Here is a 26,173-nt window from a genome sequence, read left to right on the forward strand (position 1 = left end):
ATATTGCTTCCTTTCCCCCTTTCTCTGAAGTTAATAGGAATTTGAAACAGAAGTGGTTAGAAGATATATTTTTCCATTACCCCTTGTGCTAATGAACTGTTAATTGGCATAAAGTTGTTACAGATAGACAAAATTATGCTTTATGTCTGTTGTCATTCACTGAACAGACATACTGTGTTACAAGGTAATACATAAACAAATAATTAATACATAATGGGGCGCATGTGTGGCTCAGTCAGTTAAGTGTCCCACTCTTGGTTTCAGCTCAGGTCATGATCTCAGGGTCTTGAGATGGAGCCCCTTGTCAGGCTCTACACTCATCGAGGAGTCTGCTTGAGATTCTCTCCCTTTTCTTCTCCCTCCCCCTCTACCTCTCCCCCCACTCGTGCATGCAGTCTCTCTCTCTCTCTTTTTCTCAAAGAAATAAAATCATTAAAAAAGATTAATCCATGGTAATAGCAAAAAAGATTTGTTTTTGTCCTTCTATTATCCATCAATATTCCAGTCCTGTAGACAGATTATAGCAGTTTTTATTGAGTTCCACTGTCTTAGTCCTTTTGGACTGCAATAACAAATTACCACAGACTGGGTGGCGTAAACACAGCAGAAACTTATTCCTCACAATTTAGGAGGCTGGGTAATCCAAGATCAAAGCACCAAGCAGATTCATTACTTGGTGAGGGCTTGCTTTCTGGATCATAAACAGTTGTCGTCTCATGCATCCTTACATGGCAGAAGCTATGTGAACTCTCTGGAGTCTCTTTTATAAGGGCCCTCATGACCTAATGACCTCATGACATACTAAAGTCTCCACCTCCAAATACCATTTCGTGGGGACACAAACATTCAGTCTCTAGCATCCATCTTGAACTTTTATCTCTGAGACATAACCTCTAACTTTAAATCTATCTTTTGTCCTCTCCCTGAATTTAAGGTATATTGTCTTAGAAAATTCCCGGCATAATTTTTTTTAAGTTTTTTGTTTATTTAAGTAATCTCTGCACCCACTGTGAGGCTTGAACTCCTGACACTGAGATCCAGAGTCACATGCTCTTCTGACTGAGCCAGTCAGGCTCCCCTCCCAATATAATTTCTAATGCTCTATCATTTGATAGAATTTTAGCTTAAATGTAGAATGGACCATTTGTCATGGAATATAGAATTACTTCATGATTATTTTTAGGTTGCTTGTAAATTAGAAGTAAAATAAAGCTTCTTCTAAAGCAATGGTTTCTATATAGAGCAGCATTTTTTAACTTTTTAAAAGATTTTAGACAGCCTTGAGATTCCTGTAAAAATGTACATGCTCAGTGGGGGAGCGCTTTTCCCTCCTTCTGCCCCACTCCCTGCTTGTGCTCTTGCTCTCTTTTTCAAATAAATAAAATCTTTAAAAAAAAATGTACATACAACATTTTCTCATAAGTCTTCAAGGGGTTTCATGAACCTCTTAAAGAGTGTTCATAGATCTCATGTTAAAAACTACCTCTGGGTCTAACGTCAGCACAAATATATATTGACTGCTTTTGTGTATGTACAAGGTACTTTGCAAAGCGTGTCACTGCTTATAAGAGCCCCGTGAAATTTTTATGGCTATACCTGTAACATCATACAGTTAGAAATTGAAATTTCATGGAGTGTATTTTTCTGGTGATGAGTAGTAAATTTTCTCTTTGCTGTTGAGGTATTTTAATTCCACTAGCCATGATCTAGCTTGCCATTTTATCTGTAATGGCAATTTTTTCCTTTGGATCTGAAGTTAGGTCTTTGTGTTAATAAATTTGCTTTGCAATGCTGTTCGTAAGTTATTTCTGTCATTTCTTGAACCTTAAATACACAGAGCTTCAGGAAAATCTTATATAAAAACAGTAAAAATGTATACTTCATAGTGAGTAAAAGTAACATTTTGTTTTTCATTTTATTAAATAGCACCAGTAACTCCAGATAGTGGTTATTCATCGACTCACGCAGAGGCCACCTATGAAGAAGACTGGGAAGTATTTGACCCGTGAGTTTTTTTGTTTTTTGTTTTTTGTTTTCCTTTCTCTCTTGGAGCAGAATGAAAGACATGTGTGAAGGGGTGGCTGAATATATATTGCAAAGAACATATAACTTGTAGGTATTAATACTCTTATTGGAGTTACTGAAATACTAATATATTTTTGGTTTTATTTACATTTCATAGGTTTGGTTTACTAGATTAAAGGTGTATTATTTAATTAAATATTTAAATTTGAGCTGAATTTAGTAATATATTTTATACTTATAAAATGTACAAATGTTGAGATTTTCTTAAAATTCGGTTTACAGGTATTATTTCATCAAACATGTTCCACCACTGACAGAAGAACAACTAAATAGGAAACCTGCTCTTCCTTTGAAAACAAGAAGCACACCAGAATTCTCCCTAGTTTTAGATCTGGTAAGTATATTATATGTATATTATATGTATATTATATATATAAGAGAAAATAAAGGAATTAAATTTCTTTTTTAAAACACTAGCCCAAAATACCTAAAAGGATAAAAGTGAATGTGAATAGTCTTACACATATTTACTAAACATGTCTTGGATGTTCTCATGTGTTTTTATTTGAAGCAGAGTCTAATGCTAAAGTCCTCAGTTTGGTTGGTATCAGGTACTCTTTGAAAATAAATTAGGCTTTCATTTTTGTTTTAAATTAGTTCTTCCCCCAATGTTTCTGAGATCCTTGTGATTTTTTTTTTTTCATTTCCTAATAAATTCTGTTTCATTTCATGCTTAGATTTCACCTTTTGGGAGTGGGGTGTCAGGATTATGTTTCCTTGAAGAACCAAATATTATCTGGGTCCCAATGAATTAACCTCATGCAAGATTATAACCCTTTTCCTCTTCTTATTTTTGTGCAGTATCTGATACCAATAACTTTATTAATAGACTCCCAAAAACATGATCTCTTAATGCTAATAAAACCTTCAATATGCTCTCTTGGTGTGTTAAAAATTTATGTTTTAGGGTACCAGAAGAGCTTTAAGAACTCAACACCGCCTACCTATTATATAATATTGGAAAGCATTCTATTATTTAGCCTTTGTTGGAGGATTTTATTCTTTAGCCTATAATTGGAAATGTGGTTTATTTCTCATAAAATTTTTTTCTTGAGGAAAAGTTTATTATTTTAAATCTTAACTAGCAAGTATAGTTCTTTTTTGAGAGTTCAGCACCTTAGCCTTTGTCTAGCCAAAGAGATGTAAGAGAGGTCTCCAGAAGTCCTAAGTATTAGGTATTTATTAGAGGATAAGTAGCAAGAGAAAAATTTTGAAAATGATTATGAATAGTGTAGATTTGATGTGCAAGTTAGTGGAGAAACTGAAAAAAGATTTTTCTCGATTTTTGTGTTAGGAGTTGATGTGGTCATGATAGCAAGCTTGACCATATAATTTTTAATCCAGATAGAAAAGGTAGGTCTTGGCTGAGCATAAATGAGTAATTTTATAGAAGTAAATGAAGAATGAGCAAAATTTAGATAGTCTATAGATGAAGTAGTTGAATTACTTATGATTCAGTTGAAGGAAAGAGGATACCTTTTTTTAAGATGCTAAGACAGTACCTTGAAATGTGTAGACTGATACGCTATTCAAAGAAAATGAGGCATATCTAGAGTATTTTTTGCTCTTTGCCTCCCCAGAGTTAACTTTAGGTTAAAAGAAACACTCCAGCTAATAAAATGTGGAATCACAAGGTATGAACATTTGTGTTTCATTTTAATTCATTGTAAATACATTGGAAAAATTGGGGGGTAGTCATTGGCAGCTTTTTTTTTTTTTTTAAGTGTTTTGTCACTACAAATAGAACTGTTTTTTAATCATTCAGTATTTAAGAAATATAAATATTTGCACATATATTAGATGGAATGATGCTCACCTTCTTATCCTTTTAATAGAAAACAGGGTTTGGTAATCAAAAATGACAAGTCTTCATTGACTGCTAATTTAGTTAAATAATGTTTATGTCTGAAACATATTCAACAGATACTAAGGCATCCATTTTATAAAATAAAAATCTTTATAAAAGGTTAAAGGATAAGGAGCTGTGTAAATAGAATACATGTATTTTTAAAAATAGTTAGATTCTAAACTTCCATTTGCTAATTGTTAAATAAAAGGAGTATATATTTATTTTACTTACCAGAAACTTGGCAACTGCAGAACTCAGAACACTGGTTCTCAAACTTGAGCATGCATCAGGATTACCTAAAGGGCTTATTAAAATACAAATTCCTGAGCCCCTCTTTTCTTTATCCCCTTCTGAGTTTTTGAATTATCACAAGTGGAGCTGGAGAATTTGCATTTCTAACTAGTTAGAATTTTGTATTTCTAAGTAGTTACTTATTTGCATTTCTAACCCAGATGATGCTGATACTACTTGCTGGTCCAGGGACCATACCGAGAACCAGTGTCTTAGAAAATTCTATCCCAAATTGCTATGCCACACACAGGAATGTATGATAAATATAAAATTCCACATATGAATGAGTGCTTTCATAAATGTTTTTGGTGGTCATGGGTACATAAAATTATCATTTGAAATTTCTTTTAATATCTTGGTTCATTCGGTATGTGCTTTTTATTTTAAGGATGAAACACTAGTACACTGTAGTCTAAATGAGCTAGAAGATGCAGCACTTACTTTTCCAGTCCTTTTCCAAGATGTCATTTATCAGGTAATTAAAAACAATTTTTAACTTGATTTTTGGCCTGTTAGATAATGTTCTGAACCAAGAAATCTTTTGTAATTTTATTTGTGTGTGTAAAGTTTAATGTATTTTTTTCTAATTGATTTCATCAATATATTACTGATTTATTAACACAAAGTAGCATCATGCTAAATAATTACATAAAACATTAAATGTTACCCAAAAATGTCGACTTTTTTAACCCAGTGATCTCTGCTAGTTTCATAATCTGTTTGCCAGCAGGTGGAGGCAGGAGCACTGACATCATAGATCCCCAAGAAGAATTTGCCAGGTTAACACCTGGTGTTTTGTTTTTGTGTGTTTTTTTTCCCCAAAAAAAATCCAGTTAGTATAAAGAAAACTCATTCCTTGTTGGTCATTTTTATTTCCTTTTGTAGTAATATGGTCTGTAGATTGCAGTTTGGTATATCTACTTTATATTAACCACAGAATTCCAGGACACTCTTCCAGTTACTGCTTTAAAAATCTGGGTAAAAGCGTTTCTCCCTCATCTGTGTTGATGGACAGGTAACCATGCAAAATGCAAATATCATTTACATTTCACTGTGAATTTTGTGTGTTGGCCATAGTTTTTTCTTTATGTTTGAGATTTTCCTGTCATAAAATTTCAGTTAATTCATATATATGAATACACTTTGAAAATTGCAAAGTGCCTTTCTATGGTGGTGGTTGTTACATAATTAGCATTATCTTCATACATACCTGTTGTTGGAGGGTTGGGAAAGGGTCAAAAAGTTTGTTCTTTGTCAAGAGAAAGCCAACCCAAGGATTAAATAAAGCCACAGAACATTTACTATGTGAATGATGGAAAGGTGTTCATGGTAGTTTGTGCTCTTAATAGGCAGTTAGAATATGGGTATAGTTTTCTTGGGATATGATCATAAAACTTCAGAGTTAAATAGAAGTTTGTGGTTCAGGATCTGCTTTACCTACTCTATCTTGTAATGAGTCGTAAGAGAATTTATTTTAGCAATTATTGTCAGTTCTGGTTTAGCCTAGGTAGGCGTTGTAGGCATGTTAATATTTGAGTACTATATTCATTTCTCTTCTATGGAAGCTTATTTTAGTTCTGGCTTTTGATTAGAGAATGAGCAAAATATACATAAAAATAAAGGATTTTAAGATTTTTGTATTTCTTTTTACTGGATATTATTTGGCTTAAGGTAATCTTTTTTCTTAATAGGACATTTTCTGCCAAATGGGTCGTTCTTGTTTAGTTCACATAAGGACCGGAGTCTTGTGGCAAATATAAATAGTATAGCAATATCTTAGTTCTTTCTTTTTAGCTTGATAACCTTGTTTTTTGTTCAAAATTGCATTCAGGCTTTGAATTTGGAAAGGAAAGTCGTGATTTGAAAAGTATTAAATGATTATTTGGGGATGACTTCTTAAGCTTTCAGATTTGAAATTTATTTCTTGCAGATAGTTTTGGTTTGTTTATGTAATTTTTAATAGTGAAGAAAGAAACTTGGAAAGTAGATGAGTTTGATTCTTCCCTTTCATAAGTATTTCTTTTTATTGTGACCATAAAATTGAATTTTTTCTTGCTGCTTCCACCATTTCTACCTTAATTCTCTCTTTTTTTAAATAAAGTTCTTATTATTTTTATGTGGATCTGGATAGTTGTCTTATTTTGAATAAAAGTCTTCTAGCGGTGCATACAACTAATACTTATAAAAACCATATATGTACTGCATCTATCTCTGTGAAATTCAAACAACTCTTTTTCTTATATATTCTGAGTTATACTTTCTGAAACTGAAAAATAAATGATCTAGCCTAAATTAGGAGCAGTGAGCAGGAAGTTTGAATCTTATAAGTTACAGAGATGATTGCATTTTATTATTATGATTTATTAGTTACTACATCATGTACAGTTTAGTCCCCCTTCAGTAAATTTTTGAGGATGTCCATAGTTAATATTGGGTATAATCCCTTGGATTTCTGGTTTCAGCATAGCCATTCTGTCTGCTTTTTTAAAAATAACCTTGAAGAAATCTTGGGTTAGGGTTCCCCTAGTTTTCAGACCAGCAAGCTCCCTTTAAACAGGGAATGATGTCTTTTAAACTTTCAGTGGTGTTGTCTCCATCTACTGGCAAAGAAGAAATATACACAAGGGTCTGAGATGATCTAAGAGATTTTGGAGAAACCACATTATTAGGTAAGATGTAACTTACATATTTAACCACTGCAATATAATGTGGCCCACTTAAAGGTAGAAACCTGTAAAATACTGTATATACTCTTAAAAAATAATTTATTGAGGTGAAATTCACAACATAAAATAAACCATTTTTAAGTGAACAGTTCCATGGCATTTATCTATATACTCTTGAATATGTCAGTTCCATAGCATTTACATAGCAAGTATATACTCTTAAAAATAAACTGGTAATGTTAAGGTAGGATCAAATTCTTCATCTGAATCAACACCAAATAAAGTGTCCTCTTGGGACTTATTTTACTTTTGATTTCTTTTTGTGGTAAGTTTGTTATGGTTGACCTATATCTAATTTTAATTCTACTTGTTATTTTTCTTTCTTTCAAAACAATTTAAAGTGTAAATTGTTTTACGTATGTTTTAATAATCATCTGTGTTAGAGGATGGCAAACTTTTTCCTGAAACGGGCCAGTTTTTAGTGTTTTAGGTTCTGTAGTCTCTGTTCCAAATACTTTTTCTGCCATTGTAGCATGAAAGTAGTCATAGACAGGAAGTACATAATCAAATAAGCGTGGCTGTGTCCCAGTAAAACTTTATTTACAAAAATAAGTGACGGTTTGTATTTGGCCCACAAGCCATAGTTTGCTGACCCTTGGTCTAATAACTATGAGAGTATATACAGTAAATTTACATAGTCAAATTGTAAGTGGAAGTAAGTAATCAAATGTTCATCAAAATTCTTACTAATATGTAGAGAAATTTAAAACTAGATCCACTATAATCTGGTTGTGGGCTTTCTTAGTTTTTTCAGATGAAAGTTTAAGGAAAATTTAAGGTGACCACTACTCATATTTAAAGATTGCCTGACTTAATGGTATATACTCTCCTTTTGATTGATAAGTAGGACTCAACTTATTTAATGCAGGTCTCAGAATTTTTGAGCAGGTTGATTATTCAAGCCTTAGTTTAGTACATTGAGTGTATTTGAATTCCATTTCTCTGGGGGATAAGAAATCCTAAAAGATACAACTCAAATTAAAAATTTGATACATGTTACTACTGACATTATATGGATAGAGAGATTGTAGTTTGTGTAGATGGAGAGAAAAAGTCATTCGAAAGAACTGAGTTTTTGAAGTGAGGGTATGCACTCACAAAGACAAAAGTATATGGATTTTTGTTTGAATGGGTCTTTTTTTCCCCTTTAAATTGGTTATTTTTCCATAAATTATTTTACAATTAGTTATTGGGAAAACTTATTTATGCATAGAATGGTGCAAATGCGTTTGATATCTGGAAAAACAAGTGCATGATCAGTTCCAATGCACATATTTGATCTTTATATTTAGCTTATATTGACACATTGTCAGGAAATCCATCTCGTGGTGTTTCTCAGTTAAGAGGTCTCCACTGTATTTAGTTTCTGTTCCTGCAGATCCACCAATTCAAGACTCTAGGTCATCTCACTCCCTCTTCCATCCAGAAGATGACTTCTATCCACAAGCAGGACTGAATCAAAAGACAGATTTTTCACTTAGCTCTTGAGCTGAACCACCTCCTCAATGACCTTCCTCTATCTCCATCAAGAACTGGAGCTCAGTTTTTTGAAGATGTAATAGAGCTACTCAGCCCAAACGTGGCTAATTGAAGACAAAAAGAAGATGCCTCATATGTTTCACCACAGTACAGCCAAACGTAACTGTGCTGTCCAACTCCTCATTCTGTAAAGTATGGCAGGGGCATCTGATTTTTGACTCTGTTCACCAATAAGACTTTAGCCAGTCAGTGGCTTTCTGAAGATCAGTAAAATCATCAAACTTTGGGTCAGCTGTCCAGAAATCAGATTGTGGTAAGCACTCAAGGAGAGATAGGTTCCGTAGGGAGCTACTTGCTAAAGGATGCTTTGTTTTATTAGTAGAGGTTGCTTTTATGGGAAAAGCTGGGGGGAGAGGTGGGTGGGAAATCCCATGTTTAGCAAAGCTCCACCTCTTCCCCATTACTATAGTTTGTTTGTTTTCTGGGAACCTTATAGCCTAGGATAATTTTCACAAGGATTGCAAATTTTTTGTACTACAGAACAAGAGGAATAGAGGGTCAGTGGCTTCTTTCTCCTCTCTATAGGCTTTCTTAGAAAAGTCAGCATTATTTTTGCTTTATGAAGAAAAAGCAATCATGTAAAGGAAGAGTTTTATAGTAAATATCTAATCAAGTTTTTCCTTCTCTCAGGCTCTGACTTAAATTGATACTAACCAAGAGGCATTTTGTTTTGAACCTCATAAAGCATAATTTTTGTTGTACAAAAGTAGTATGTATAATTGTGCTTTAAATAAAACATTTGGGATTGTGGACACTTAGTTTTGAGGATTAAAGTAACATTTTAACTGGTAGAGAACAATACTTTTATAATTAGTTTTAGGTTAATATTAAAAAGTAATTTTAAAGGGACTTTCCTATCCATATTAGTAAGTATAGTCAGTCACTGGTACTAATTTTTTCATTGTAATTATTCATTATTGATTTTTAAAGTTAAAAAAAGAAAGTGATGAAACCTATAGTTACCTCCTTCTCAAAGATGATAAAATTTATTTCATGAGGAATTCTTTCTATTCTTTGTAAATGTATCTTAAAATTAGAGGCAGTTCATTTTAAAAATGCATGGAAAATTCTTGTTCAGCAGCTAAAAACGTTCTGCAAATTTTGGAGAGGTGACAGTTGATTACTAAGCATATTAAATTGTTTAGACAGTTTAGAATTTGTTTTTAAAGGCAGCATTTTTTGTTTTACTAAAATGACCTTTTTTTGCTTTTAAAATGACTAAATTTTATGTAAATATAGACAGCAGTAATTTATATTTATATATACACAAGTGTATATGCACACATATTTAAATAAATATATATATAATGGTCAGTTTTTACTTGAAAACTTTGCTTCGTTGCCAACTTATCCATAAATCTCTTCTCAAATTTCTTTTTTTTTTTTTTTTAAAGATTTTATTTATTTATTTGACAGAGATAGAGACAGCCAGCGAGAGAGGGAACACAAGCAGGGGGAGTGGGAGAGGAAGAAGCAGGCTCCTAGCGGAGGAGCCTGATGTGGGGCTCGATCCCATAACGCCGGGATCACGCCCTGAGCCGAAGGCAGATGCTTAACCACTGTGCCACCCAGGCGCCCCTCGAATTTATTTCTATTTAGTATAATGTTTTGCAGAATCTTTTAGTTTGGGGGTTTTTGTTTTTATTATTTTTATTTTGGTGTTTCGGTGTTTACCTATTCATTTCCAGATTGATCTGCCTACAAATACTGTCCCCAGCAGCCATCTACTTCTTGTTGGAACTATGTTAAGCAAAGGATGACTATAATGTCACCCAGTGGGTTATGAAGTTAAGGTCTCTACAGGGCCTACCTGAGCAACCCTCTTCTATGAAGAAGATTTAGATTCTATCTCTGTGCTCTAGTATTGATGCTAAGAAAATGTTAACTAAGTTAAATAGTTAAGCTGTCAACAGATGCAAGTCATGATTTAAAAGTATAGATTGCTTCTATACAGCTTTCTCTTTGAGTTGAGGTTACCCAGTTCTGCCCCATAGAATCATACTGATTCCAGCTGTTCTCCTTAGACTGATTACTTTTAAATAATAAGGTGGATAGTAATAATAGTTGTTGTCAGTCTCAGTGTGCCAGGCACTCTTCTAGGGTGCTTTACATGTATTAACTTATTTAATACTCACAACAACCCTATGAGGTAGGTACTGTTATTTACACATAAACGAAGAGACAGAGATATATAGAAGGGTTAACAAATTGGCAGTCACTTGTACACCTATGGTGTCTACTAATGGTTAGATTTTTCAGTTATTTGTAGCATCTCATTCTTCAGATTCCCCAGCTTTGTTGGTTTTCTACTGCTTTAAAGTCTTTCTGTTGATTAAATAAATAGCATTTACCAATCATCTTTTTATTTAAAGGTGCCATATTCTTAAGTAGGTGAGTCCCACTGAATTGACTGGTTTTTTGTTTTGTTTTAAACCTAAGTGTGGGGCACCTGGCTGGCTCAGTTGGTGGAGCATGCCACTCTTGATCTTGGGGTCATGAATTTGAGTCCCATGTTCGGCATAGAGATTACTTTAAAAAAATTAAAAATTAAAACAATTAAAAAAACTTTATTAGTATAGCAATAAATTCAAAGGATATCATGGAAAAACTTTTAATAAGACATTTCTTTTTGAATATGTTACAGTTATATTATCTGTGCTTACAACCATTTAGAAAGATTTTCCCTTAGGGCACCTGCACCTGGGTGGCTCAGTTGTTAACTGTCTGCTTAAGCATCCAACTCTTGGTTTCGGCTCAGGTCATGATCTCAGGGTCCTGGGATGGAGCCACGCATCAGGCTCCATGCTGAGCACAGAGTCTGCTTGAGATTCTCTCCCTCTCTCTCTCTCTGCTCCTTCTCTTGCTCAAGTTCTCTCTTTAAAATAAAATTTAAAAAAATTTTTTTTTTAGTAAGACAGATTTTCCCTTAAAAGATTTACATGTAAGAAATTTTTTTTCTTCTTCACTTGCCCACAGAGTGATGGCCGCTTTGGGTGTTTTCTTCTTCTTCTCCCTCGCCTCCTCCTCCTTTTTCTTCTTTTTTTGGTCATGGTGTTAAAGTTATCTATGAAATTAGATAAGGTTTGGTAAACTAATAGAAATTATTCAGTTTATATAAATTGACATTGCATACTTAGTCATGAATTTGAACTTAGACTATCATGAAATATTTATAATCAGTTTATAACTAGATTGTTATTTTGGTGACTATTTTTATTAAATCTAGTTTTGTTTACCATTTATGGCCTGGTTGGACTATATATATACACAATTATAGGATGTTCTTATTGTCTTAATACCACCGTACAGGCTGTCAGGTATTGTTCATATGAAGGGATGTTGATGTACTGTTAATGTAATGTTTTGTTACATATATTCATTACTTTTCTATATAAAATTTAAATTTTAGTAAAATCAGTCCACTACAGATTATACAAGATTAGTTCCATTATCACTATTTTGCAGTTATTATTCTAGTAGATTTTATTTTTAAAGTTTTGTATTTTGAACATTTTCATAAATCCCTATCTTTGCATAGTACTCAGTCCTATTTAAGATGTATCTTTGGGTATGGTATTTTTATATAATTGTTTCTTTATAGCATTCTGTATTACTTTTAAACTTTTGGCTTTTTCAAAAGGTATGTTCAGTGATGGAAGATAAAAACTTTGTAAAGAGTTACAAGTTTTGAAGAAGGATGGTTAGTGAAATAGCAAGTGGAGAAAGAATGTGGAATATAGGAAATAGGCAGCTCAGGACAGGAATCTTTGTGATGAGAAAGTTAGAAGATAAATGTAGTTAAGAGCACTGTGGAATAGATTTGGAAGCATTCTGGAATGCCTCTGTGCATTTGTATATTTCTGTATCTCTGTGACCTCACAAAATAAGTGATTGTTGTCTCTTTGTATTATACATATCTTACAGTTGTTTTCTGTTTTCTACTAGACAGTACTTAGTGTTTGACATTTATATATTTCTGCTTTCATATATCCATCCAAATGACTTAGACCCTGCTGGCCTTGTGTCTCAATTTCTATTTTTCTTTCTGAGATTTTGCCTTTGCAGCACATAGCAAAACTTCCACCCCTGCTCACTGTTACCTTGTACCTTTCTATATTTTTTTTTTTCATTAACCACCGTCGTTCCTGTGTATATATTTTAATACTGAAACACCTTCCTGTTCAAATGGTGAATCTGTTTTGAGGATAGGAACTTCTGTAGCTAACAATTAATTCTATTCTCATGGTAAGGGAACAGTCTAGCAATATATTATTCCCCCATCTTTAGTGCCACCTTTCATCCCCTCTAAACAAGTACATTTTGAAAGTAATGTCAAATTTTAAGATGTATTTTTGTATTAAGAATGGTCAAAGTAGTAGAATGTATAATGAGTTATAGTTTTGACTTAATCTGGAAGTCATGTATAAGAAGTTGGAAATGTTACCTTTGTATGGCGTTCCACTTCCTATGCTTGGATAACATTTTTACATAGAAGTATTTTCTAAAATGGAAGTATGTTAGGGTTCAGAGGAAACATATCCCAAATTACAGAGACCTTACTTAGCTTAGTTTATAGTATGGAGCAAGTGATAACAGAGATACTGAGAACAAATGAAAGAATTTATACAAATGCAAAGATAAAGTATTTTGGTTATTAAATGCATGTAAATGGTAACCTTTCTTAGGAACAAACAAAAGGTTCTGATGGTTCATAATTTATCATCCTTGAGATGAGGTCATTGGAAAAAAGTATTGACTAAATTGATGGGTTTTTTTTTTTCTTCATCATCACAAATCTATTTTTGAAAAGACCCATAGTTAATAAAAAATGTTATTTCCAGTTAAGGCAGTAAAATATCTGAAATCTGTCAGTTACTTGGGTTGGCCACAAAGTATACCAAATGTTTTTAGGATGAAAAATGTTAAAATTAATTAGAAGAGCAGCTCTAGTTAAATTTCTTGTGCCTCATCCTAAATGATAGTGATTGGATACTGAGGATTTGGTTATTTTTATTTGCTCTAGGGCTTTACTTTGTTTTTGATTAGTCAAGAAATTGAAATAAAATGCCTGACTAATAGGATTCAAAACAAGTATACTTTATCATTCTAGCCTGGAGGTAGGGATAGTGATATTATTAGGGTATTTACAGTTGTTGAGAATTTGTCTTCTACAAATGATTCATTTTTAAGGAGACTCAGTAGTTGTCCTTGTGTAATCATACAGGCTTGCTTCTCTTTCTCTGTTTTGTCTGTATTGCTTAACTTTGGGTAATTCTATTTCATTTACTCAACAGTTGTTTTTTTTTAAATCAAGTATTTACTGTATATTTGGCATTGTCTTATGCCCAAAGGGCTCTGGAAACTATAAAGATTGGTAGTACAGTGGTCACTACTTCTTAGAATCCTTTGCATGATTTCCCTGTTCTTCCCTAAAACATTCCCAGAACAGGATTTTTATCATTTTTGTGTGGATGTGTATTGCTGACAGAATTGAATTTCATGAAGGCTAGATTTTTGAATTTGTTGTCATTAGGGTTTTTTTTTTTTTTTTATCTGCATCCAGTGAATCTGGTGCATAGGTCTTCTATAAATATTTGTTGTTCATGGTGTTCGAAGTTAATAATCACCATTGAGTGCAAAGTATAAAGTTTTCCTTTTATAAAATTGTGTCACAAAACGAATATAATTTAAAATCTTTCGGAAATCTATTTTAGTGGTTGCTCATGGCTTATAATTCTGTGCTTTTTGAATTCTAGAGTGTATTACAAGAGCTACATTAAAAGTAGACAAGAAGACACACAGAAATAAGGAAACAATGTAGATAAGGCAGTTTTTTGAGTACTGTAGTTTTTCCTGATATTGCCAGTAGGTTTTCATAACTGGTATTTGTTACATTTTCAATCTCAAGTAGCCCAGTAGTGCTAATTTAGATGCCACGTCTGAATCAGTATTGAATTCTGAAAAATTCCAGTTATTAAAACCCACCAATCCAGACATATCTTTCTTGAACATTATTTATCTTAATAGAGATTTAAAATAAAGGTATTCTTAGCAGGTGATTGTTGAGAAGAAATTCTGAGTCTAGAGGAAGGTCATTGAGACAGGCCAGCTAGAGGTGGACACACAGCCTGCCTAATAATTGGATGGATGCTACCTGGCTGGAAGATGGAGCTGGTTGGTGGATCAAAATCTCAAAGGGAAACTTCCCATTTTTAGTTTAAATGTTTACTAAAATATATTCCACAAAGTTCTATTATATCGTATGCTGCCATTTAAATATTAAAAGTGACATCACCAATGATTATTAATACCCTACCAAAAGATTGTTTTAAGTGATTTTTGGTTTATGAAATATATTTGGTTGAGTGGTACTTAGTGTACTTCTCTATTACTTTAAAATATGAACTTCTTAATTATAATATATTCAAAGTTAGAACACAACATTTCATAAATAAGTTGTTTCTATTCTATATGTTTATTTACTAAAGCCTGTCTTTGTTATTTCTTCAGGTTTACGTGAGATTAAGACCGTTCTTCAGGGAATTCCTGGAACGAATGTCTCAGATGTATGAGGTAAACATGCTTAAGCTAATTACATAAGTATTTTTATTTTATTCAATATAGTACCCATATTTAGATCATGTATAATGATTACTTCTTTTCCCCTGAATTTGTAGATCATTCTTTTTACTGCTTCTAAGAAGGTGTATGCAGACAAGTTACTGAACATACTAGACCCTAAAAAGCAACTGGTCAGGTAAATTTAATTAAGAAATAGTGGAAATGTCTGTCACACTGATCTATGAAATTACTATGATTCTATTTAATTTCGATGGCCATTTTCAGGTGGCTGCATATATAGAGATTGGTTGTGTTGAATGGTGAAATGAATTTTTTTAAGCCCCCAAACTCTTTAAGAGTTCCTAATGATATAACTCCAGACAGACGTTCTTTACAGGATACAAAGATCAAATGTGTTTATTCATTCACGGTTCCATCTGTATCCTCACTTCTTTTGGGACTGGGGGAGATTGGGGGTATATGGAATTTTTCACTGTGTGCATGATATTTTCACTTCCTTATGTCTCTGAGATAATGCATGTTATGTCATCTTTTTAATGGCATAGAAAAATAAAGGTTATTTTTAACAGAAAGGATAAATTAAACTCTCTTGCTTTTTTCAAGAGCAAATTTGTTCTCCATGGAAAGAAAACATTACATGACTCTAATGGGAAATTGCAGTTGGTTTAGTCACTCAAGTTATCCTGATCTGGACTCAGTTCCTTGTGTATGTCCTGAGCCAGCAGATGCAGTGTGTTCCTGGTTAGGTGGAAGTGCTTTGGGTAATTTTAAAATAGTTTGAAAATCAGTTCCATTATTTTTGTCAACTGAAGTGAGATATTAAGACTGTCAGCAGTCTTACTGCATCCTTTAAGATGCCAGAGTTAATCTTTGATTTTTTTGACCGAGAGCTGTGAAAGATGCCAGAAAAGGCTCATAAAAGCTTTAATATCTGGGAATTCATTTTCTTGAATACTTTCTTCCATATTTTTTTAGTGGAAAATCCTAATTTCTGCTGTTAATAGTACCTTTGTTATTGAGTGGTGCAGCTATGCTAAAAGACATTTTCTGATGTCCACACTTAGATTTTCTTTCTTGTAAATAGAGCTGTGATTTTTTTTTTATCTAAAGGGTCAAATTTGTCCTTTTCACTTTCCATTTTATCTTCCGTATAAGCATCAGACACAAAAATGAAAATGGTGTGTATTCTATTCATGAAAGTATAATACATGCTCATTTTACCTAACTTTAACAAAAGTACACAAATGATTTTGCTTTGATGACTTCATTCATTCTGAAGATTTCTATTCAGCACCTCCAGTGTTCCATGGAACAGTGGTGAGCAATACAAGCCTTTCCCTCTTAGAGCTTTCATTTTACTGGGGGGCAAGTCATAGTCATAGAATTATGATGTTACAGATTAACACCCCTCTTTTAAACCAGTTTTATACAATCTACACATTTGGGAGTTTAAATTTGTTTTATGTAGTGGTATTTGAATAATTTAAAACAGGAAGAACTTTTTGAACAGTATATTGAATTCATTATAGAGTGCTAAAGGGAATTATGTGGAAGACAAGGTAGACTCAGAAATTCCTATGATTTCTGAATCTCATGAGTCCAAATGCAAATCTGATGACTGGCAAAAGTGGTTTCTTTCTAAAACTGCAAATAAAACTGACCCTCAGACTCCTGAATAACCTGAGGGGTTTTAGTGTAATTTAATTGAAGTAATCATTAGTATCCACATACATATTCATTTGTTTCCTGTCTTGGATGAGTTTGCTGCTATTGGGGAAGAAACAGTAGTAGTAACTTGCATTTTGTGCTGCACCTGCCTCTCCAGTTTCCTCATACGTAACATAAATGTTTATGCAGATAAAAATGGAATCTTTTATAGGCCCAACCAGGACTTAAATTCTTTTGTCTGGTCTTAACCTTTTCAAAGTAGGATGGTCTTTAAACCATATGAGGTAGATGATCATTTAATTAAAAGTATTCTTTATAAAAAGGGAGGAAGAGAACTATTTTTACTACATTTTGTCTGGTTGGAAAACTCATCACTGGCACTGGTGTTTTTAAGGTTGAATTTTTTTGTTGTTAGAGCTGTAGCAGATTTTGTTGGTAGAAAGTGCCCCTTTCTTGAAATTCCATAATTAAAAATATAGGTATGAGTTGGCCCTAGCTGCTGAGAAATTGTTTAGTGGGATTAAGACACAAGGAAGCCAAACTACCAAATTATTAATGTATGCAAATGGAGCATTTCAAGGTGATTTGTATTAATTATTAGTAATATTCAGAGACTAACATTTTGAGTGCTAAATGAGATGATATAACAGTTTATAAGTATTATTATAAAGCCTTTAAAAAGCTTTTTAAAATGATAACAGCATTGTTCAGTTAAGTATCATTGGTGAAACATCAGTTTACATTTGTAATACTTAATTCTGAATTCATCATTTCATTCAACCCTTGTTTTTTCAAATGATCATACACACACTCACACTAAATTAAAAGAAAGATGGGTGTTTGGGAAAAGTTGAAATGATGGAATGTTTTGGCCTCCACACCTTTTCTCAAAAACTATAAGGGAAACTAAAAACATTTTTTAAAATGCCAACACAGAAACATTCCTTCTTATATTTTCTATTCTGGCATGTACAGGGATAGGGAGGCTGTGTGGTCTTCTGGTTAGAGCAAAGGACTGGGAGCCAGGAGGATCCTGGGTTCCAATGCGGGGCTAACCACTGACTTACTGTGTGACCTTGGGCAAGTCACTTGACCTCCTTGTGCCTCAGTCAACCATCTGGAAAATTGGTTAAAAAGCAGGACCTCGCTGACAACCAGATGCTGCATCTGAACTGAGCTTTCCTGGGTAAATAAATTACAAAAACAATTTACAGAGTTTTTAATCCCTCTTTATAATTTAATATAACATTTTGGGATAAGCCGAAGTTCTTAAAGGCATGGTAATATTTGGTTGTAAGGTTTCAGTAATTGCTAACATTTTTAAAAGTAAAACTGTAGCCCAAAGCTTAGGCTCACATTTGTATTTGAATTTCCTTTGTGAGAGAAAATAATAAGGCTTAAACTGTAAAGCCTGTGGTATGTGTATGTGTTTCAGTATATGTTGTAATTTTTAGAGGTGTTTTTTGTTTTTTGGTTTTTTTTTTAGTTAATTTGTTTTTATTTTTATGTTTAGGCATCGGCTTTTCCGTGAACATTGTGTTTGTGTACAAGGAAACTATATAAAGGACTTAAATATCCTTGGAAGAGATCTTTCAAAGACTATAATAATTGACAACTCACCACAAGCCTTTGCATATCAGGTAGGAAGGGAGGGTTGCTAAACAAATTCAGATTGGGAAAAAATATATATAATGAGAACAAATGCTGCCAAACAGAAAATGACGGGAGAACAGAATTTTCACTGGTGCAATTTCCCTGTTTGGTGTTATCTGTTAGAATTAGAAATGCCAAACTGCTGTATTCCTTGTGGAAATTTTTCTTTTAAATGAAGTACAACAGATAAAAATCTGGGTAATAAGTCTAAATAAGAAGGGACTATAAAGTATACATCAGTTAATAGTATTCTTAGCAGTTGTTAAATAATTGTAAACATGTTTGAGAATTATAAATAGCTTAACCATATTCTGGTATGTTTGCTTTGACATTCTGAAATAATTTCTTAGACTATTCTGTCAGTATATTTATACCCTGTGTCAGTGTTTCTTTGAAATATAACTTGGGGGCACCTGGGTGGCTCAGTCAGTTAAGCATCTGCCTTCAGCTTAGGTCATGATCTCAGGGTCCTGGGATTGAGCCCTGCATCCATCCAGCTCCCTGCTCTGCGGGGAGCCTGCTTCTCCCTCTCCCTCAGCCTGATGCTCCCCCTGCTTGTGCTGTCTGTCTCTCTCTCTCTCTCTCTGTCAAATAAAGTAAAGTCTTTAAAAAAATAAAAAGGCCTTTAAAAGAAATAGAATTTGGACTAGAAATGAGGCATCCTTGCAAGATCATGTTTTACATTATGAATATGTTCGTGTGATAGTTCTGAGATTTCCTTCACAATAAATCTGTGCAGAATAGGGATGGTGGAAATTGGGTTGGGTGTAGCTAGAACAAGTAAAAAAGTAAAAAGATGAAAAGGGAGAAAGGGGAAAAGCTGCATGTGTATTGAAATATGTTCAATTTAGGTCATTGCTCACATTTTGAAATGTGTTTTTAAGAATTTCCTACTGGTTCCTGCATAAAATCATTTCAGTTGTCCTCCATCTTAAACACAGTATTCTGCATAAATGTTAAAGACAACCTAGAGATGATTTACTATAAAACAAATATGGTTTGCATTCTTGTTTCTAGACTCCTTTTCAGTGAAATACCATTGCGTATGTTTGTTACATTCCTGCTATTTCAGGTTATCCTGATACTTGTTGGGAATAAAACAATGAATGTGACACAATCCGTGTGTAAAAGTTTAGACTTTCTGGTAGTGTTCTGTTTACATTGGCAGTATCCCTTCATTCACAGTACCTTGCATTGACTAATAGTAGCTATTTCTTGAATCAGTCAAGTAATATTTTTAGTTATGTTAATGCAAAACTTGTTTCAATGGATCTTTCTTGTTTAGTTTCATATACACTAGGAAGACATTATGCAGAAAACCAATTAGGCTTTGATGTATTCCTTAACATCTGTCTCTTGCACTGTTGAGTTGTTGGAATATGACAAGCATAAACTGATGGCATTCCTTTTCAGAGGAACTTATATAGATCAGTGTTTCTTAAGTATCTGTTATTTCTCTTTCAAGCTTTTACAAAGTAGGTAAAATGTAAATAAAAAGAGGATTTAATTACTTATTTATCATTTTAGCTATCTAATGGAATCCCTATAGAAAGCTGGTTTATGGATAAAAATGACAATGAACTTCTAAAATTGATTCCATTTCTGGAGAAGCTTGTAGAACTGGTAAGTATATCTTAATTTTCTTTTTCTGTTTTGCTTTTGTTGCCTCAACTCTATTGAAATAAACCTTTTTAAATGCTTGATGTGTACTAACATTTGAAGTCAACTTGGTGTGAAATTAGGGCAATAGTTGAAAAGGATTACAGGCATCTTCTTATATTAAAAACATGCTTATCAGTATTTAAAAATTTGTAGTTGGGTGTTTTTATTTCACTGGGATTCTTCTTGCAAGTTACTAACTAGTAGTAGTAAGTTGATTTCACTTTGCTTTCATAGTTCAGGTCTAGAATTCATGCTTATGCTACTGAAACTTTATTCTGGGGTTATTTTTTCCTAATATATAAAGTAGAGTTCAGTGGCTTAACACTTCTGCCTGTTTTTTGGTCTTGCCTCTTAGTGCATAATGGTTCTTTACAGAATTAAAACTTGAATGACAGGTGGTGGTGGTTGTTGTTTTAATCTAAATTTATCTCTTAGTTAACTGCTTCTGCATAGTATCTTTCTTTATATTCGGCAAACAATATAAGTTGTAAAATACATGTGGTATATTTTCACTGCAAAGGAAAAATGTTCACATACTATGAGCATCATATTTTTGAAATTACATGGCTTTTAAAATGTCTTTTTCTCCACACAGAATGAAGATGTTCGACCTCACATCAGAGACAGATTTCGCTTGCATGATTTGCTGCCCCCAGATTAAGTTCAAAGACTTGTCAAATCACTGAAGGGGGAGAGAATGCAGGACCCTTTTGGACTAAGACAAAAACATTGCCATTACTGTTGAAATTTTGCATTTTTGTACCCCGTCTTGCTTTTCTTATCTTTGGTGCCCAATAATAATCAAGGGTTACAGAAAGAGACTTTATCTCAGATTGAATACATACAGTAGGTAGGCTAAAACAGAAGAGTCTTTAGAACTAGTGCAACTCCAGTGAAATTTTTTTATGTACAGGACATCTGCAGTTTATAAAGAATTCTGTTTCTGCCACCAGCAGTTTGACCTGTAGTCACACAGGATTTTATGATAATAACAGAGATGAAAATGGACTTTTATTTTCTCTCTGTTCGGTGCTCTAAGTGGGTTTGTAGCCACTTTTCTGTTACTTTAAGATTCTCATTTCAACAGGAATGGCCAGTAAAAGTTGTTTTATTTTTCCTGTTAAGGTTTATAACCTTTTTACATTTTTGACCTGTATTAGATTAGATTTTCATTATGCATTCCTTTTAGTTGAGGCGCTTCATAGTTTTCTGGAAATAGTCAATTTTTAGTTTTTTATTATACATTTGAATGGCCGTTTTCCTGCTTTGTCTGCCTGCATATTGTATATTTGTTTAAAAATATTCTCTACTTTTAGTCCATGTAAGTTTCATTTAGAAAGACATGCATTTATATTTTGTTTCTGTAATATTCTACTGTAGGTGAAATCTTTAAAAAAAAATCAGAGGACTGGGTAGATAAGAATATATGAATGACTAATATTCAAAAGATTTAAACCATTGTGATGGCATGTGTTCCCAGATGGTAATATCTTGCAATGGCACACAGATTTAATGGATAAAGGTATACCTCAGACTTCACTGTGCTCACCAATCTTTGAGGAGAATGAGTTTGGTCACCTGTTGGGCTTGATTTGGTTACTGCTGCCTTTGGTTTTCTCCAGGAATGAAGTATTCAGCACAGTGACTCAGTATTTTTAGTTATTTTGCATGGGCTGGTAGTACCTCTGTTATGCTCTTGGTTACAATCAATTTAAAACTCTGTGTAACAGTCTTGGTACCTTACAGTAGCTATGCATAATCCTGTGGCACAGTAAACTCCCAAGCCACCAATGCAGTTAATATGCTCTCATAGTGGTTTTCTATGCTATATGAAAATAGTCTTCAAGCCTTGGTTCTCTAATGCAGCTACCACAAGAGGTTGATATTTTTATAGTGGCGTGTAATCTCCTTTTCGGGAGGCTTTTTATGGAAGGTAGAATTTGTAAAAGTTAGTATGCTTTGCCTCTCGACTGCATTAACATGCCACAGGCTCAGACTGTTTTTGTGTAAAGGATGTCAAAGAACGGCACTTTTTCTAAAGAGAAGTTTGATATTTTGTATGCTTGTTAAGAAAGTACAGTATTGGAAATTAAAGGTGGACAACTGATAATTGAGGAGTATGTCACTTAATTTTTTATGTATATTACCTGTTTACTTGTACAACTTATTGTACAAATTACATGCAGCTTCATTTTCAAATGAATCCTTAAAATAAGGAAATCTTTTTAGGAAAACATTTAATTTTTGTATTTTTGATTTTAAAGGCATGAGTTATGTCAATTTTCAGTGTATTAATGAAGATTTTAACTTTTCATCAGGTTGAGTGTTTTCTTACTATATTATCTGTTGTGTATGTAGTTAGCATATTGTGTCACTGAACTGTTTAAAAAATCTAGCATGTAGAGCAAGCCTGTTTTGTGGAAAATCCTTATTCATTAAAAAAATAATCATGGCAGATTTTCTGCAAAAAAAAAAAAAAGCAAAAGCATTTGCAATTCAGAATACTGGTTTTTTTTTTTTTATTTGTTTTGGTTGTTTTTGTTTTAATTTAAAGAAAGGTATTTTGCTTGCAGGAAAAAATACTCCACAGATTCATTTTAATGAGAATCTTTGAAATGTATTTATCTTTAGGGCATCTGGGCATCTTTACGCTGTTTGTCTTCTGTCTTTCTTGAAATAAAATGTACATACGTTACCTTTACATACGCTCTTGCTCAAAATTCTGAACCTAGTTACATTTCTCCCTACTCCCCTTTTATGCTCAAACAGTAAAACCCAAAACCTATACAAGATCTGAGCTTTCAGCATGCATTATAATTGCTAAAAGCTTTTCTGATTAAGTAAACACAGTCTCAAAGGGCTTTCCCATAACTGAAAGGGAAATGTAAGCACCTGTACTGTTGTGCCTGTGGGCACTTTAAAATAAACAACGTTTAATCATCTTTTATTAATGGTAAAGCTGTTTTCAGTTCCATGCTAAGAGAGTTCTTTAAGTCAGCTGACAAAGGAATCTAGCATAACAAGATTCTGTAAAGAAATAAAGAGAAATTTTATATGGCCTGAGAAAATTTCTTGAGACCAATTTATTTTTCTTCATTACTTGATTTGAGTCATTTCAAATTTGTTGTTAATACAAAATTTAAAATAATGTATGAAGAGACAGTTAGCCAGTTTCCTTCCACTTTAATACGTTTTACCTTCTCATTACCCCTTCTTTTCTTTAGCTGTTGGTAAATGTTATCTTAAACACTTCCATTTAGTTAAGTGGAGGTGTCTATTTTGTGAATTGAGATGTGCCCAACTGCTTTAGTTCACGCAGGAAACATGAACTCTTTAAAAACTAACTATAGGAAATGCAGGAGAGATGGATACCTGATAAGACACAGCAAAAGTGACCTATATACACATTACATATCTGAAGTACATATTATAATTGTGATATTTCCAGTGATAAATGTCTGGCTTTTAAGACATTCTTTTAAATATTTGTATTATTGTTAGGATGTTTAAATCAGTTGTGTTTTTTAAGTCTGTGTAATATATGTAGCCCTAATCAGATTTATATCACCATATTTCTCTTTGAGTCTTAAAAGTTGATAACGATTTGAAACCATAATTGTTTTATATTAGCTAGTATGTATATTTATTTACCCGATGGCTTTATCTTGTTTCCCAAAATTGGGAGGGGGGGTTGTTGAAAGCATTGTAACTTCTATAAATGGCTATTTTCTTGTACCTGTCAGTGAAATGGATGTGTACATTGTTTTTTTATATTTCTCTGGGTTTTCTGGTTTGTTTGGTTGTTGTTATTGTTGGTTTTTTTTGTTTTTGTTTTTAGTGTTAAACATAGAATGGTTTAAAAAAAGTTATCTTTGGCCAATGACTTTTTCAGCTAGATATTACTTTCATTCAACCTTTTAAAGAAGTTCGTTTTCATTGTTTTGTTCAGTCAACTTGCCTGAAAAACAGAGAGATTTCATCTCATCAATGAAGAAAGCATTTCATTATTCCTACAAATCGTTACAGCGAGCACAGAATTCTTCATTAAGGACCAGATCTCTTCCACATCTTGTGTCAATCACATAAAGCTGAAATGTAAAGGACACTGAAGCCTTCATTTAATTGTACTAACATGATGGTGTTATATACCACATCCTTAGCTAGTTAAGGTTTTCTGAACTGACTTCTCTTTGTCTTCCTAGGTATTTATTTGTTATCTCTTTTAATCTTGTGTATCTAAATTAACTTAGTTAATAGTTACCCACTGAATAACTATGCCAAGCAACTAGGAAAGAATGTTTATTTTATTTCCCCTTATAGGGGAAGAGTGGACTGGGAACAAAAATGTATGGGCCAAAAGGCCTTAGGTTGTCATTCATTCACTTTCTTATTCCTCTCATGAGCTATATTTGAGTATAGTATTTTTTCAGTGCTGATATGCTTGATTATGTCATTACTTTTCATATCTTCCCAAGGTGAAAGCCTGCTAGGAACCTGTATAAAACACATTTTAAAATTTCAGATTAAGAACCACAAAACTCAGTATCTTATATTTAAATGCCACTTAAATTCTTATTGGAATCCAAGTCTCACTCAACTAGGATACATTTTTATAAAATGTTTCTCTTTATCTTGAATTAAAATTACTTGCCCAGAGGCAAGAGTTCTGGGGATATAATGTGTTTTGAGACATTTTTAGAAAGGGGATAAGAGAGCAGCAAGTTTATACTTAGTTACTTTTTGGTCTTGCTATTAGTTAGTATTTTAAAATATATCAGCAGTTCCCAAACCTCACCATTAGAATTACTCTGAAGAGCTTATGAAATAGATTCCCAAGGCCTAGGCCCTACAGAATTGTCTCAATGGATCTAGAGTGGGGCCTGAGCGTTCTGTAATTTTCTAAAAGCTCTCCAAGTGATTCTAATAGCAAGCTTTGGGAAGTCACTGTTTTAAATAATGTGACAGTGGTTTGAGAGTAGGCAACTAAATAAAAGTTTACCAGATGTCTCTGTGGTAGTTTTTTGTTGGGTTTGTTTGTTTTTTTAAACTGGGACCAGATTTCACAGAACTTATTCAAGATACATGGAGGAATAATAAAGAAGATTCAGGCTACTGCTCATTATCATTCTTGTCTCATACTTTTTAAGAGTTTGCATTTCTAGCACTTGGAATAGTTGATCATATATACAGCTGAAGGACATCCCTGAATGAGACCATTATATATATTAACTGTAAAATATTTCACTATTTTTTTATTTTATAAATCTTTGTAGAAATAAGCAATGAAATACTAATTTCATCTTTTGAAATGGGATTTTTCAAGGCAGTGTCCTTTTGGCATTAAGGTAGGGAGAAGTTAATATTCTCTCTGCCTTTTTCCATGTGAATCAATATAAAAGTCATGGATATTTAAAAATCTCAGTTTAATTTCTACATATTTACTATGCAGTATAGCCGTGAACAAGTAATGTAGACTTAGTTTTCTCATCTTTAAATGCCCTGATCACCCTACCTCACAGGGTTGTTGTGGGGATAAATAAAACTTTTATGGAAGCACTTTTCTTTGATGATATTTTATCAGCCATTAGAAACAGTATCTAACAGCTTATATCTGTATAGTGGTTTTTTTGTTAACAATTACACGATTTTTTTCACATTACTTTCCTCAATATCTTCAGGACTTATGGGTAAGGTACACAGTAGGTTTCAGATGGGAGGAATCACAATTTCTGGAACTACTGTTTGAGGAAGTAGAATAAAATCTGAATAAAGGGGCGAATTCTGAAAAGGAGATACAATGGCAAAGAACCAGATTATGGTGAGCCTAAGATGAGGAATTCATACTTGATGTAATGGGCAAAATAACATGAACCAACATAAATACAAAATAGCACTCTGGTTCCACCCCAATCTCTGTGGTTAGACTTTTTTTCCATCTTGAGTAAAATGGACATTGTGTAAGTTTAAGGTGTACAGTGTGATGACTTGATACATACATTGTGAGATGTTTACCACAAAGTTAGTTGACACATCCTTCACCTAATTACCATTTTTGTTAAGGTGAGATGAGAACATTTAAAGTCTACTCAGATAGCAACTTTCAAGTACACATTTACCG

General features: G+C 33.2%; 1 protein-coding gene across 3 annotated transcripts in view; it reads left to right on the top strand.

Annotated features, from left to right (window-relative positions):
* The window catches only part of CTDSPL2 (CTD small phosphatase like 2), an 82,320-nt gene extending 57,258 nt beyond the window's left edge, over positions 1-25,062 (top strand). For all 3 annotated transcript variants that reach the window (XM_008702141.2, XM_040620531.1, XM_008702142.2), the window contains exons 6-13: positions 1,927-2,005; positions 2,308-2,419; positions 4,614-4,700; positions 15,001-15,063; positions 15,168-15,247; positions 18,254-18,380; positions 19,921-20,016; positions 20,651-25,062. In XM_008702141.2, coding sequence (XP_008700363.1) covers positions 1,927-2,005; positions 2,308-2,419; positions 4,614-4,700; positions 15,001-15,063; positions 15,168-15,247; positions 18,254-18,380; positions 19,921-20,016; positions 20,651-20,716 — 710 coding nt within the window. In that variant the 3' untranslated portion in view covers positions 20,717-25,062. The remainder of the gene's footprint in view (positions 1-1,926; positions 2,006-2,307; positions 2,420-4,613; positions 4,701-15,000; positions 15,064-15,167; positions 15,248-18,253; positions 18,381-19,920; positions 20,017-20,650) is intronic.
* The last annotated feature ends 1,111 nt before the right edge of the window (positions 25,063-26,173 follow it).

This window comes from Ursus maritimus, unplaced genomic scaffold (assembly GCF_017311325.1).
Source record: "Ursus maritimus isolate PB19 unplaced genomic scaffold, ASM1731132v1 scaffold_35, whole genome shotgun sequence".
Taxonomy (NCBI): domain Eukaryota; kingdom Metazoa; phylum Chordata; class Mammalia; order Carnivora; family Ursidae; genus Ursus; species Ursus maritimus.